At 42.1% G+C, this 13,567-nt stretch overlaps 1 protein-coding gene across 2 annotated transcripts in view; it reads left to right on the top strand.

The window, feature by feature from the left end:
• LOC121331037 (metalloprotease TIKI2-like) overlaps positions 1-12,209 on the top strand; it is a 73,784-nt gene extending 61,575 nt beyond the window's left edge. For both annotated transcript variants that reach the window (XM_041278145.1, XM_041278147.1), the window contains exons 6-7: positions 8,433-8,678; positions 10,259-12,209. In XM_041278145.1, the coding sequence (XP_041134079.1) occupies positions 8,433-8,678; positions 10,259-10,418 (406 nt within the window). In that variant the 3' untranslated portion in view covers positions 10,419-12,209. The remainder of the gene's footprint in view (positions 1-8,432; positions 8,679-10,258) is intronic.
• The last annotated feature ends 1,358 nt before the right edge of the window (positions 12,210-13,567 follow it).

The following is a 13,567-nucleotide window of genomic DNA, read 5'->3' as shown; positions in this document are numbered from 1 at the left end:
AATGCAGCCCCCCTGTAAGAGTCTGTCTGAGCATAAAGTATAGTCTGTTTTCGACCAGGTAGTCTTTAAATCTGAAAAAAACATGCTTTTCATTTTAGCTGATTTTGTGATTTGCATGTAATCCTAATGACCCCATGGCTCCATTATTAGATTGAAATAACTTTGAAACGCTAACATCCTGGCCCAGAAATAGAGGCAGAGTTTCAAAGGTAAAAGGTTCACTTTGTTTATTGCTGACCCAGTCAGCCCCCAGCTGTTCTGTCTTAAAAGTGCAGCTAGAATAATAAAGCCCCCCCTCCCGTCACTGACCCTGCTCTGAAGACTCATGCAGGGTAAGCACTCCCAGGTGTGGAGCGGTACAGCTTCAACAGGCACAATTATAATAGCAAGAAATAAAACAACTCATTACAAACACTACCAGTTCTGATTTAGGGATCTGGGATTGCAGCCTGACAGCTGTGTGATCTGGTCAGAATTGGAATATTGGAATATTGGAATACTGGAATTAGAATATTGGAATACGGGAATATTGCACTTTTCCCAGGACAGAAACTAACAAATATGTGTAGAAACATTATGGCAGTTACAGCAACCACAGTTTACAAATGACAGTCCTGGTGTATACAAGATTAACGAGTTTCAGTGTCTTTGCTACACCTACCGTCACCACAGTCTCTCGTGGGGACTTTAGCAAAAGGATGCAATGAAATACAGGGACATTTTTACCAAGGTTTACTCACTTTGTAGGTGTAACCTCAGCACTACATCATTATCACATTTTTATTGAACTCTGCTGTAAACAGTTCAAAAATAGTTCTTATTTTGTAAAACTACTTATTATATACACAGTATATATATATATATATATATATATATATATATATATATATATATATATATATATATATATATATAACTAAACGTAACCCTTAGATTTGCTATACAATACTTATCTATTATGAAGAATCACTGCACTACAACATCATATGTTCACTGTTTTCTACAAAAAAAAAGGCTGATCAGATCAGAAATCCATACAATTTTAGCAAAAATAAACAGATTGCAAAGAGATTTCAAATACTTTACCAGGATTAGCCTTTCAAGATGAGATCATCTGGTTTACGAAGGTGTTCTGTTTATTTAGCTGTGCTGAAATAAATGTGCTAGCCATTCTGTGCCTGTGGTTCTTTGGTCCAGAAGGAGGTCCTGTGAGCTAAACCTGAACAAACAAAAAATAAAGTGATGAAAAACTTGAAACATCAAAATATCTGGCTAGCGGTGAAGCATTCTCCAGTCCACAGGAGGGGCTGGCAATAACTGACATCAAAGTGCGACTGTGCTGAGACGTGTGTAAAACCTGGGGTCCGGTATGTGATGTCCCTTCAGAAGTATACACAGCCCTCTGAGCACAGAGTTCACTGTGCAGCCTGTCTGAACCCCAGTACTGGAGGTGAACCCCAAGACGACTGCCCTGGTAAAGGCAGCGACTGACACAGTAACAGAACAGAGCTGTGAACAAAGAACAGGAAGCCTGGTACTTACAGACCCAGAACGATTTCTTTACCTTTCCTTTCCTTTGGAATACAGCACCTGTTACACCATCTAACAACCCATATACTGTAAGAATGATGGGGTCTGTCTATAGCAACAGTTCCAACAGTGCACCGTAATACTGCTGTCCTTCAGCTCTGCATTATTAATAGTTGGTGTTTTCCCCCTTAATCGGTAAGTTATTTACCGTGCTAACGTCGCTAGAGCCATGCACAACAGCTTTTACTGCAGAGCTATTCCTCTATCGGGTTGCATCCGAGAGTTTGACCTGTCTGTATTTAAGATGCAGAGAGTGGGGAAGGATAACTCAGAGGAGCCCACAGCTCCCCTGCCCTCCAGACGTTTCCTGTATAGGTTTCATCCAGGCAGGGGGGTGGTTGCTGGAACCGGGCTAAGAGAAATCATGCAGGGAGGTTTGGGGATGATGCTTTAAGGGTTATGGGCTGGTTTATTTCATACTGGTATGGCGTACTCATATGCTCAGTTGTTTATTTGAAACAGATTTTGCCAGCAAAACACAGTGGAGATTCAACATCTCACTTCAGTGTCTCCCCCAAAGATGAGCAAAACAGGAAGAAGCCTCTTACTCACAATTGCAAGACCACGTACATACTTCTAACTGCAGACATGCAGAGAAAGAGAAGTCAGCACAATTGAAAGCAGGTGCACGGTTGCTATTTATTTCATGTTTTGTAGAACTTCAGCTGCAAGTATAAAGAACATACACATTGACAGAATATAGTCGCTAACTGTTTCAGGAGGGCCACATTTCTGCTGCGAGGAGTCAACAGTGGGCCCCTGAGGGCCACACTGGCACAATACTGCATGAGGAGTCCCCAACGGGACCTGAGTGGTACAGATCCAGAATACAGTTGTGTCACTGGCCTTTTCGGAGGGGTCAGACTAAGGAAAGAACTTAGCATGAGAATAGCTCATTCATATCTCCATCAGAGACCCTTTTGTTCCATACCTGCCCACTAAAATAAGTTATTGGCATCATAAAGCACCTTTTGGATACAGTTTTTGGCACAGGGGTTTGCTAGTGCGCCGTCTCAATATTCAGCTCACGCAAGCACTGAATTCTTCCGGATGCTGGCTTATGCATCAGGCAGGCAGAAGATGAATGTCTCCAGTGCTGTGGTAGCAGTGCCCTACAGGGAGTCTACCTCTGTGCTGTACATGCCCTGTGGATACGAGGGTTTCCAGTACTTTAGTGCCCTCCTAATTCTAGATTCCAGTCTGTATCTGCTCTTCCAGCACTGACAGTTAAACAGTACATTGCATTTCCTAACTGTGTCAAGGTATTAGGTTCTTCTTATGCAGTTCCTGCTGTGCTCAGTAGACAGATAGCTTCTGTGTTCCCTGTTCCAGTCTCTTATATTATACAAGCTGGAAGAGTACTAGTGCTCTGTCTTCTGTTCTCTGGCTAGACTGAGGTGTGGATATATTTCACTGCCGGTCTCTTAACACATGTTCTGAAGAAACACACCAGAATATAAAAATGCAATATTTATTATTTTAAAGAGAACAGAACATTCCCCTCCTGTTCTTTTTAAATAGAAGGAGTAAGAGGAGAAAGCGATCTCGCAGAGTGATTTGTATGTGTGTATAAGGTGTCAGTGATGAAAAACTGCAGTTTAAGTGAAGGTGACACGCAGAACCTTGCAAGGGAGACTGAAAACCGCAATCCAACCGAACTTTACCCCCTTTCGAATCCATTTCTTCAGGGATATCAGCAAACCTGGAGCCAGACAATTAGAAAGGAGCGGCGTGTTTAAAGTAAAGGGCTCTGGAAAGCAGCTGACCCTTCGGTCCTCTGTTCCAGTCGTGGATTGTTTAGTCTCAGCCCCAGAGGCAAAGAACTGTCTTTAAGAAACTGCAGAGAAAGAGCAATAACCCTTCCTTTCACTACAGAAAATCTATTATGGGGACTTTTTAATTTCTTTTCGTCGAAAGGGTGGGGGGTAGAGTTGCCATGTGTTTATGACCCAGTTATAAAGAAAGGTATTTTGGAATCTGATCAGTGCAGCGGTTGTAAAACAGGTTTACATTTTTCTATTTTATTTTTATGAACATAAATATAATGTTGATAGTTAAAATAAGTAAATTCATAAATATTACCACAGTTATCTTTTGATTTTTTATTTTTTTTTATTAAAGTCAAGCTTTTCAATCAGACTCTTGTTGCTGTAATAGTAAAGCACTTGAAGATGCTTATATGTCATAATGTTTATAGGCATCACTTGGCTCATTGCTGGCATTAAAATATGCAGGAAAACAACAGTTCAGAAAACAAATGCCCAGCACTGTTGTGAGAATCATATTTACAGTCTTCCAATAACACTGTCGTTCAATCTACAAATAAAGGTGTTTTGAAAAGACCTGTTTATCTTATTGCTGACAGTAGTCATATTCAGTGTTCCGCAAATGAAGTTTAGAGTTTAACTGGCATAACAATAACCAGGACAACATGTGAAACACTTGGATAAAAAAAGGCATGTTGACTGACTCGTTGCTTCACAGGTTCGCTGCTGTGAGTCACCCGTAATTTACATAGCGCCCCTTTTAATGCAAAGGCATAATGTAATGGATCCTCCTAATTGTTTCTTTGCTAATTCTGCCTTGTTAGTTGCACAATGTAACAGGGAGGTGTCTCTCTAGACAGAATGTCTCTGTGAAACAAATGGTGTGCACTGCAGTGACTACATGCCTTACACAGTAAAGCGATCGATTTCCTTTAGGGAATACATAACTAGAAAAACAGCTTTAAGCTTGTTTCTTCATCGTCAGATAATATAGAAAAGGTCATGGTTTAACATTGCTAATTATAGTTTTATTAATTGCAGGTAGAGTGGAAATAAATAAACTAAACAATGTATTTAGCTGACTTACTTCGGGAAAGCCCCTCCTTGAGCGCAGTACATTGGGTCTAAGTTTTTCAGCAGAAGAATGCAGTGTTTTGACATTTTTTATTGCAGTCTTTTTTGCTTTCTTGTTCTGTACATGTTTACGGCTGGCAATATGATCTTTAATGATACTGACTAGACAAAATGTGTAGAATAGTATCCTGCCATCCTCATATAGATAATCAGAAAATGTTGTAGCTCTTGTCTGTTGCTGAAACATTGTTTATTTTTATTTTGTTGGTACAGCCGCCATGTTGACTTTCAGCAGAGGCACATGAACGAAGTCACATGATGAATTAAGTCAACTTGGCTGGGTGTAGTGCAAAAATCAAAACAACGCAGAACACTGGAGATGCAACGAGATAAACATAACACTGCACAGTTCCATTCCCAAAATGCCTAGTTCCATTCCCAATACCTAATTCCGTGATTCTACGATCGCGGAAATCCAGTAGCCCGGCTATATTACCTACTCAGAATATCACAGCTCTAAGGCAGCATCTTGTTTCTGGTGGGAGCTAAGCTTGTGTTTGTAATGTTTGAAACGTTCTTATTACATATTCTCAAATACTTTGTTGTGTAACCATGTTCAGAAGGAGCTGTGTTAAGTAGCTCTCATCCAAGTTCAGCTGCTGCTCATCAGTTCATATTGCCTGCCATAGATGTATGTTTAATATCAGACAGATCAGCATCTCTGTTGTAAAAGCAGCATCATCTCGTGATCTGTGATCGTGGCATCTTCAAGGGATCCTTTCTGCTTCACCTGTATATACAGCCTCATTTTCATTTTGATTATTAGGTTCTGTAACAGAGACAAGGTTCAGTCACTGGCTTCTTGGACTCATCCATGCAGCAAAGAGACAGAGCAATGCCCATGATGCACTGCCAGCATTATCCTGTACTAGGGACAGGAATCCCCACAAAGAAAAGTATTGATTGTGTTGGCAGGACTTCTCTGTTTTGCATGCACAAAGAGCATAGCAATGTTGCAGAAACTGTTTTTTTTTTTTTTTCGTAAACCGTTAGGAAGTTTTCCAGCCTTAATAGAAAAAAAGCAGCAACATTTCAATTTTGGAGTGTGAGTGGGGTGTTGGAGAGGACAGAAAGGAACGCCTGGCAGTCAGGCAGTAACTAAACACCTAATTCACACACTCAGAGCAAAATACAAAGCCTAAGATGGTCACGAGATTTGCACCACCTGGTCAGTGCAATCCTAACTGAACTACGAATCTCTTGAAGCGCGGCTCAAAACAGGAAGATAAGTCCAAGATGCTGTTCATTAATCATATTAATAATATATATCACAATGATAGTACATTAATCAAATTCTAGGCACATGTTTCTAATTATATGCCCTTCAGTCACTGTGTGCATTATTGTACCACGGTGCGTTTCCTAGCTATGTCTCTATATGCTTTTTCAACGTTTTGACAAGGCAAACAGATTTACACATTAAGTACATTGTAACTATGCATAATCATTGTAATGATGTGTAAGCACACAGGTATTTATTAAGTACCTACTATGTAAATGCACAGTAAATAGAGACACAATGTAAAGTGTTATCCAATTTGCTTACAGGCATTCTTTTGGTTTTTGCATGGTTTTGGTGCTCTACAGCAGGGTTTCCCATGCCCGGTCCTGGGGACCCCTGTGTCTGCTGGTTTTCGTTCCAGCTGAGCTCTCAGTTACATCAAACATTTACTTGAACTAATAATGTGCTTAATTAGACCTCTGACTGTTTAAAAGGTGAAAACAATTTAAAAAATCGAATTAAGTTAATGAATAGTTCAAATAAGGATTCAATTGAAAATGAAAACCCTGGTCTAAAGAATTAAGAGTCTAAAGATATAGGGAGTTTGTACTAAAGACAGTAGTGTTCTTGGTGAGAATGCTTTAAGAATCCTACGTTTTTCATGAGGCACTGAAGTTGTCAGCTTAATCCAAAGCTCTTTATTTCAGTGGTCTCCAGCTCTGTGGTCTGTGTTATTCTACAAACAGACACAAATTACATCAGTTTTGTCTGGCTTGCATGTGTTTATAAGCTTTGTAAACACTTACATTAGCAGGATTTCACTGGAGCTCAAAACAATGGACTCCCAGAATCATGAAATATGCAGCTGAACTGAACCAGAAATACTGCATCCAGCTGCACCTGCTTGACCCACACCAACTAAGCAACCAGTCTGTAGCTCCAAACCTGGAGCCCTCCTCAGCGACTCCGCCCTTACACCAGCCTGCATCCTGCCGGGTCTCAAAGGGCTGTTTTCCAGCAATTTGGAGAAATAAAAATGCAAAAGAAAATGGATTTCCTGTTGCATTATTTCTAAGTTCATGTCTGTAGAAACCAGTCAGACCTCCAAGGACAGTGCCCAGGGCAGGCAGGGTTCTTTCTGCAAACTCACTGAGAGAGAGGGACACAACGGTGCAGCTTGCAGGTGGGGCGGGAGAGCTGTTCACAGTTTGATGAAGACAGATCTAAACTGGCTTGCTCAAAAGCAACAAGGCAGATTTGTTATTAGAGTTTGAATGGTTCATTTCTGTTACTAGTCGTTAATAATATCGTTTTCTATTACCAATGCTAGACTTTTTTTATGGAAAACGACCATGTTTTCATATTTGAAATTGGTTAGTGGATTAACAAACTCCTACTCACACAATCCTTTGAACTGTTTTTCCGTATTGATATGAGTCAGGGACCTGTCTTTATGACTTTTCTATTGATCATGCACTGCCAACACTAAATTCAAATAAATATATGTTTCCACTGAGCTCATGGGTTTGTAAGTTAAAAAAAACCAAAATCCTGGCATTCAATCCACAGACTGTCTCCAGCAGTTTCAACTGCTGTCTCACAAAGTCACGTGAACGTACTGTACTGTCCAGGAGAACTGTACAGCAGCCTAGCTGTAGTTTTGAAAATGTTCTGGTTTTCATTCCACCTGAGTTCTCAATTACTTAATGGAACCAAGTCTTTTCTTAATGGGTCACCACTGCTTTTCCTGTTTTTAGCCCTTGATGATTTTAGGATACCCAGAAAGCCTGCAGGATTGTGGCTCTGCTGGACCAGAGTTGACCAGCCCTGATCTATAGTATCAATAGATTGAATATGTCAATCCATTTCTTCTGCATTTGTGTTTATCCCACTTTATCCCAGCATTAGACCCCAGCACCTTCAGGGTTAAATTAGTGTGCAAGGAAAAAAAAATTGTCAAAGCAACACCAACAGCCCATTCCTCTCATATCTTCAGAAGATGGGCAACCTCCCAGAATAATTGCATGGCTGTGTGATTGTTGGCAGAGGCTGAGCGTGTGGATGTTTGAAACATTCAGCCAGTCCTGAGACCACCAGCAGCAGTGTGTTGTCATGCTTTCACACTGGAGCGGATTGAAGGAGAGGGCTGTGCACACTTCCTGAAGCAAGCTGAAGGAATTACAAAATGCAGGGCCTGAACACAACACCACTGCAAGCACACAAGATAACAACCAGCAGGGGGCAGCACAAACAAGGAAACAGATAAAGATAGAGGATCTTATATTCCCAACTATAACCTGTAAGTTAACTGTGTTGGTTTTATTGTAAAATGTTTGCAGCTGATATAGGAGAGCTAGGGGTGTCCAAAGATGGCTCTTCCACGCCTGGTCTTTATTCCAACCCTGTTCTAAATTGTTTAATCAAACCAATTAAACCTTCATTCAGACCCTGAAGTAGTTAATTATATCACTGTACCTGTTTAACCTGGAGTGGAATTACTCTCCAGGACCGGGATCGTTGGGCATCCCTGATATACACAGGAACATGGATACATGTGTAACACAGTGGAGTCAGGGCGTGAACCGGTGACCCTGTGCACCCCAAATGAGCGTCTTAACCGCCATGCAAAAGACTCAACTGCATCCATGGTTTTAGATTGGCTGTATTGTATGGTTACACTTGCTTCAGCTCTTTCTTTTCCTTTTGTTCCTGTGATGCAGGAAGCCCGACCCGTCTGCAGGCAGCCCCTCAGAGACAGAGCTGCCCCCACTAAGGCACCCCTTGGGGACGGGCTTCCCTGATGCAGCCCTCTCTGAAGAGGAGCCCCTGACACCCCATCTGCTGCTCCCAGACAGCCTGAGCCAGCTGGAGGAGTTCGGGAGGCAGAAGAAGCGCCCCAGAAAACAGCAGCGGCAGCAGGGCAGGCAGCGGCAGTTCAATGACCTGTGGGTGCGCATGGAGGACAGGTCAGTGCCAGCCTCTCTCTTAATGACTACACACCAGACCTGGGTCCATTATCATTACACAGCCTCTCTCCTAATGACTACACACCAGACCTGGGTCCATTATAATTACACAGCCTCTCTCTTAATGACTACACACCAGACCTGGGTCCATTATAATTACACAGCCTCTCTCTTAATGACTACACACCAGACCTGGGTCCATTATAATTACACAGCCTCTCTCTTAATGACTACACACCAGACCTGGGTCCATTATAATTACACAGCCTCTCTCTTAATGACTACACACCAGACCTGGGTCCATTATCATTACACAGCCTCTCTCCTAATGACTACACACCAGACCTGGGTCCATTATAATTACACAGCCTCTCTCTCAATGATGTATGCATTGAGTCTGGTCCTCTTGATCTGGAGCGCTCCTAGTCTCTGTTCCACCTGAACCAGTTTTACAATAACACTTTGAAATAATTGGCTGCAAATCTAAAATGAATTGCGACTGAATGCTGCAGGAATAACACCTGACTATCTCATGCGCTTCCTCTGAGTTCTGCAGTAGTTAATTTTGAATGGATCCCTGTTAATTCATGTGTCGTTCATATTACCTGTATTGTAACACATTCCTACATGTCTTAGACATGTGATCACCATCATGATCAGCCGCACATTGAAAATGTCCTCCACAGCCTTGTGTTTTGGAATATTGTTGTATTATTTGAGGGGTGATTCAAGTGTTTTCTTAATTGAAAGAAACTTCTAGAACAGATTCAGCCTGGCTTGTAATTATTTTATAGTGCCACGCGTTGTTGGCATGATGGTGACGATGGAGGTGTGCAGTAATTTTCCTCACCAGCTGAGGGGGACAGCGAGCTGCTATCTTAATTCATACCCTGTAATTAAAACAGCAATATTGTACACTCATATTGAGTCAGGTACACTGGGACACTGTAACAAATAATAATTTATAATAATTTAAAAAAATAAACAAGAGAGCAAGTTATGTTCACACATCATGCGGAACAGTTATCTCTTAGCGTCTCTCCCAATTTCAGGAGCATGCCCGGCTTGGGTAAAGGGTCGCTACTGAAGGTTATAACTTGGGAAGAACTTGCCTGGAATGGTGCGATGCACTGCTGTGATTTTGATGAAACCGTGCCAAGGAATTTTTTTTAGGAGGCCCTATTCCATGTAGGGAGGCAACAGTTATGATTTTTAATTAAAAGCTTCAGTCAATAGCTCTGTTTGTTTGTATTAAGGTATCTTCATTTACTGTGTCTAATTGTATAATACAGCCATATGAGTGACGCAATAACACTGTATTGAGCTTATTTACTGCAGTTTAAAAAAACAACATGTATGGAATATGCTGTGTCCTGTTTGCTTGGCTGCACAAATGCAGTTTGTTTCTTTTTTTTTTTAATTTCACTTTTACCAAAAACCGATTGGACAGCTGAAATAGTTGATAGAAAAACCCAGCCGATCATAACCAACTTGCATCCTAATTCCACACGCTGTCAATGGAAATTCATCATTTACTTGTTTTTTTTGTTGTTGTTTTTTTTTTTTTTTACATTTTTCAGCACAATACAGCTACCAAACATCCGAACCACCAAGGGATCCGTCACAGTGGAGCCCCCTATAACATCGCAGGAGCAGCAAAGACAAATGGAAGCCCAAAATCGGCACCCCCTCAGATGGGAGGGGTCCCCACCTCCCCCTCATCCCCTGCCCCCACTGTGATCCCCCCCCAGGCTGCTGTGGTCTGCCTGCTCGCTGTGCTCCTGCCCCGGCTGCTGCAGCCTTCCTGACCAGCAAAGAGAACCTCAACCTCGCAACGGAGAGCAACTCAAAAAGACTCAGAAACTGCACTTGGCTACTCTGTCAAGCAGGGACTTTTTTGTAAAAATGTATTCATACAAGATAATGTATATTTATTCACCCTTAAAAAGAAAAGTTTATTTTGTTGTGTTTGTGTTTTGATAAAAGAAAAGAAAGCAGACCTTGTACCGACACTAAAGTTAGTAATTTCTAATGAAGCAGCAGAGTGCTCTACAGGCTGGAGGTTCTGCTTCATAGCCTGGCTCAAAAGATACATTATTAGCAATTAGTGTTTCAATCAGTGGTTCTGTGCAAATGATTAAAAAGAAACAACATCTATTTGGTATTCATCTGGTTGTTCTTCGTCTCTCACTCTGTGATTCCATTAGAGAACATCGATTCCGATGGTGCAAATGGCCTCCTGCAATACCATAGCATCTCAATTTCATTTATACAGCGTCCTTCGTGTGCACGCACCCCAGAGAAATAAACAGCAAGCCAAAAGAGCTGCAAACTGAAGGGCCTCGCACACTCAAAGCCCTCGCACACTCAAAGCCCTCGTACACTTAAAGTCCTCACACACTCAAAGCCCTCGCACACTCAAAGCCCTCGCACTGAAGCCCTTGCACACTCAAAGCCCTTGCACGCTCAAAGCCCTCTCAAACTGAAGCCATCGCACACTCAATGCCCTCGCACACTCAAAGCCCTCGCACACTCAAAGCCCTCACACACTGAAGCCCTTGCACACTCAAAGCCCTCACATACTGAAAGCCCTCGCACACTCAAAGCCCTCGCACACTCAAAGCCCTTGCATATTGAAGCCCTTGCACACTCAAAGCCCTTGCATATTGAAGCCCTTGCACACTCAAAGCCCTTGCACACTGAAGCCATCATATTGAAAGCCCTCACACAATAAAAGCCCTCACACACTGAAGCCCTCACACACTCAAAGCCCTCGCACTCTGAAAGCCCTCACACACTCAAAGCCCTCGCACCACTGGTTTATAATCGAGTTCTTGGAATTTTCCAATAGGCCATCTTTTGCCGATCTCAAAGTAGGAGCTGGAACGATGAACAGCCTGGTATGAGAGGAGTAGTTTTGTGAAATGCAATGTGCTGCTTCACAAGAGCCAGTCTAGTGACCTTAAAACTGGGTAAATACGACCGACAAACTCAGTGTGTGGAAGTATTCATGCTGTGACGTGCCATGTGGCTGGAAGTACACTCACCTCCCCACCAGATGGCAGCGTTTCCCATCGCAAATACCAGCCCAGCAGCCCAGGAAGTAGAAATGCAAGGGCCTATTCCAAAATATCCCAGATGAAAATACAAATGATTTTTGAAGACAAGAACGTGGAAATCTGGAGGACAAAGTAACATCAGTACTGTGACATCATTAACAGAAAATAATGACATAAGAAATAGCTTAATCTCCGATTCATTAAGGTATCACAAACAAAAGCAACAAATCCATGAATTTCAATGTATTACCTTTGAATAGATGTGCAGCGGTTGAACATACGATTATTAGAACAGCTCACTGTGCCTTCTAGTGGTGCAGAGAAGGACTGCATACTTTTTACATGTGACAGAGCAGGGAGTATTAATTAAAGGTGTATACCCCGAATGTTTGAAAATATTTGGACACTCTTTAAGTGAAATGGGCATCCTGTTTAATATTATTTGATTAAAAATGCAGTTGTTTTAAAGCAATGATACCCAAGCCTTTGAAAATTGATTTCATTATGTTTCGTGTTGCATTTGTTCAGTCTGAGAGCCGTGAAAATCCCATGTCAGTTGTGCAGAATTGCTGCCAGCAGTTAACCAACTTAGAGTACTCTTATGGGAATATTGGAGCACTTTAGTAAAAGTAATCATTTGAGCAGTTAGGGGCAGAAAATGGTCAAATTGCTTCAGTGGAAGTAATTGCACTTTCTTCCACTTGAATTGCTGAGTGTAAGACATGCATGCAGAGCCACAGAAAGCCAGGGTACTGTTTTCACATCTCTTTGAGAAGTGCACCGTGTGATTAGAGCATGCATTCCCAGTGAAACAATGACTTGGAATGGATTCTGGTCTGCGCGAAGTCCAATATATAAGGAAACAAATAAACCTATTACCTTACAAACAAGGTCATGTAAACCTCGCTGCCAACAATTTGGAAAGTGATGATAGCCATTTCTGTTGTGAAAAAAAAAAATGAAAAGGGCGAGGAGGTTCTGAAGATATAACCTCTGTTAACCTGCCCTAAACAAAGGCAAGGACTCCCCTAAACCTAGACTGGTACAAAGTGTCATCACATTACAAGGACGAGGGATTTTTGAGATATATCTAGACAAAATGTCATTGTGCCAGCTCCTCGATGGAAACCTTGTCCTGCTCCTAGGTCCTTTCCTCTTATGGGAACTAGCCTTGAGCAGTCTCTGCAATGCGAGGTGGCTGCTGGCAGTGGTATCCCACGCTGCTCGTGCATTGCTGAGTGCCATGACAGTGACTGCATGCTCATTGGACGGCTCCAATGGAAACATTGAATCTCCTCACAACTCAACTCTCTCTGTCTCTCTATCAGTTATCTCCTCGCAGCCAGGTACCTCTGCTGATTCTGAGCTAATGGTGCCTGTAACAACAGGCACACACCAGCCATAGCCTGGGCCAAAGCTGCTGCTTGGTGGAGAGGCGCTGAAGTGTTCTGGCTACAGACAGCGTGATGGTGAGCCATGTCAGCGCTTTCAGCAATTAATCTCCAGCAGGGAATAAACTACTCCTGAGGCAACAGAAGAGAGAAGCTGACATCAGCCCTTCTGCACCCTCATGCATCGCCCCACACCCTGTATGTGCAGAGAACCCACATTAGCATTTTCACTTCATGTTTAAAAGGCAATCAATGAGCCCCCTTGTGGCTTACCCAAGTTTTATAGGACTGTTGAACAGCGTTTAATTATTTTTTTTATAAGTAATGTAATGAATGCCCTAAATAGAAGATGTCCTTATAAATGCAGTGCTTTTGATTACAGAAATGCAGAACCCGTTCCTCCCTCGTCTCTCACTGGGTGGCAGCAATGTGTTTCCTG

The sequence above is a fragment of the Polyodon spathula genome, chromosome 18 (assembly GCF_017654505.1).
Source record: "Polyodon spathula isolate WHYD16114869_AA chromosome 18, ASM1765450v1, whole genome shotgun sequence".
In the NCBI taxonomy this organism is placed as follows: Eukaryota; Metazoa; Chordata; class Actinopteri; order Acipenseriformes; family Polyodontidae; genus Polyodon; species Polyodon spathula.
The sequence above is the reverse complement of the archived record's forward strand: the minus strand, read 5'-3'. Positions and strand labels throughout refer to the sequence as shown.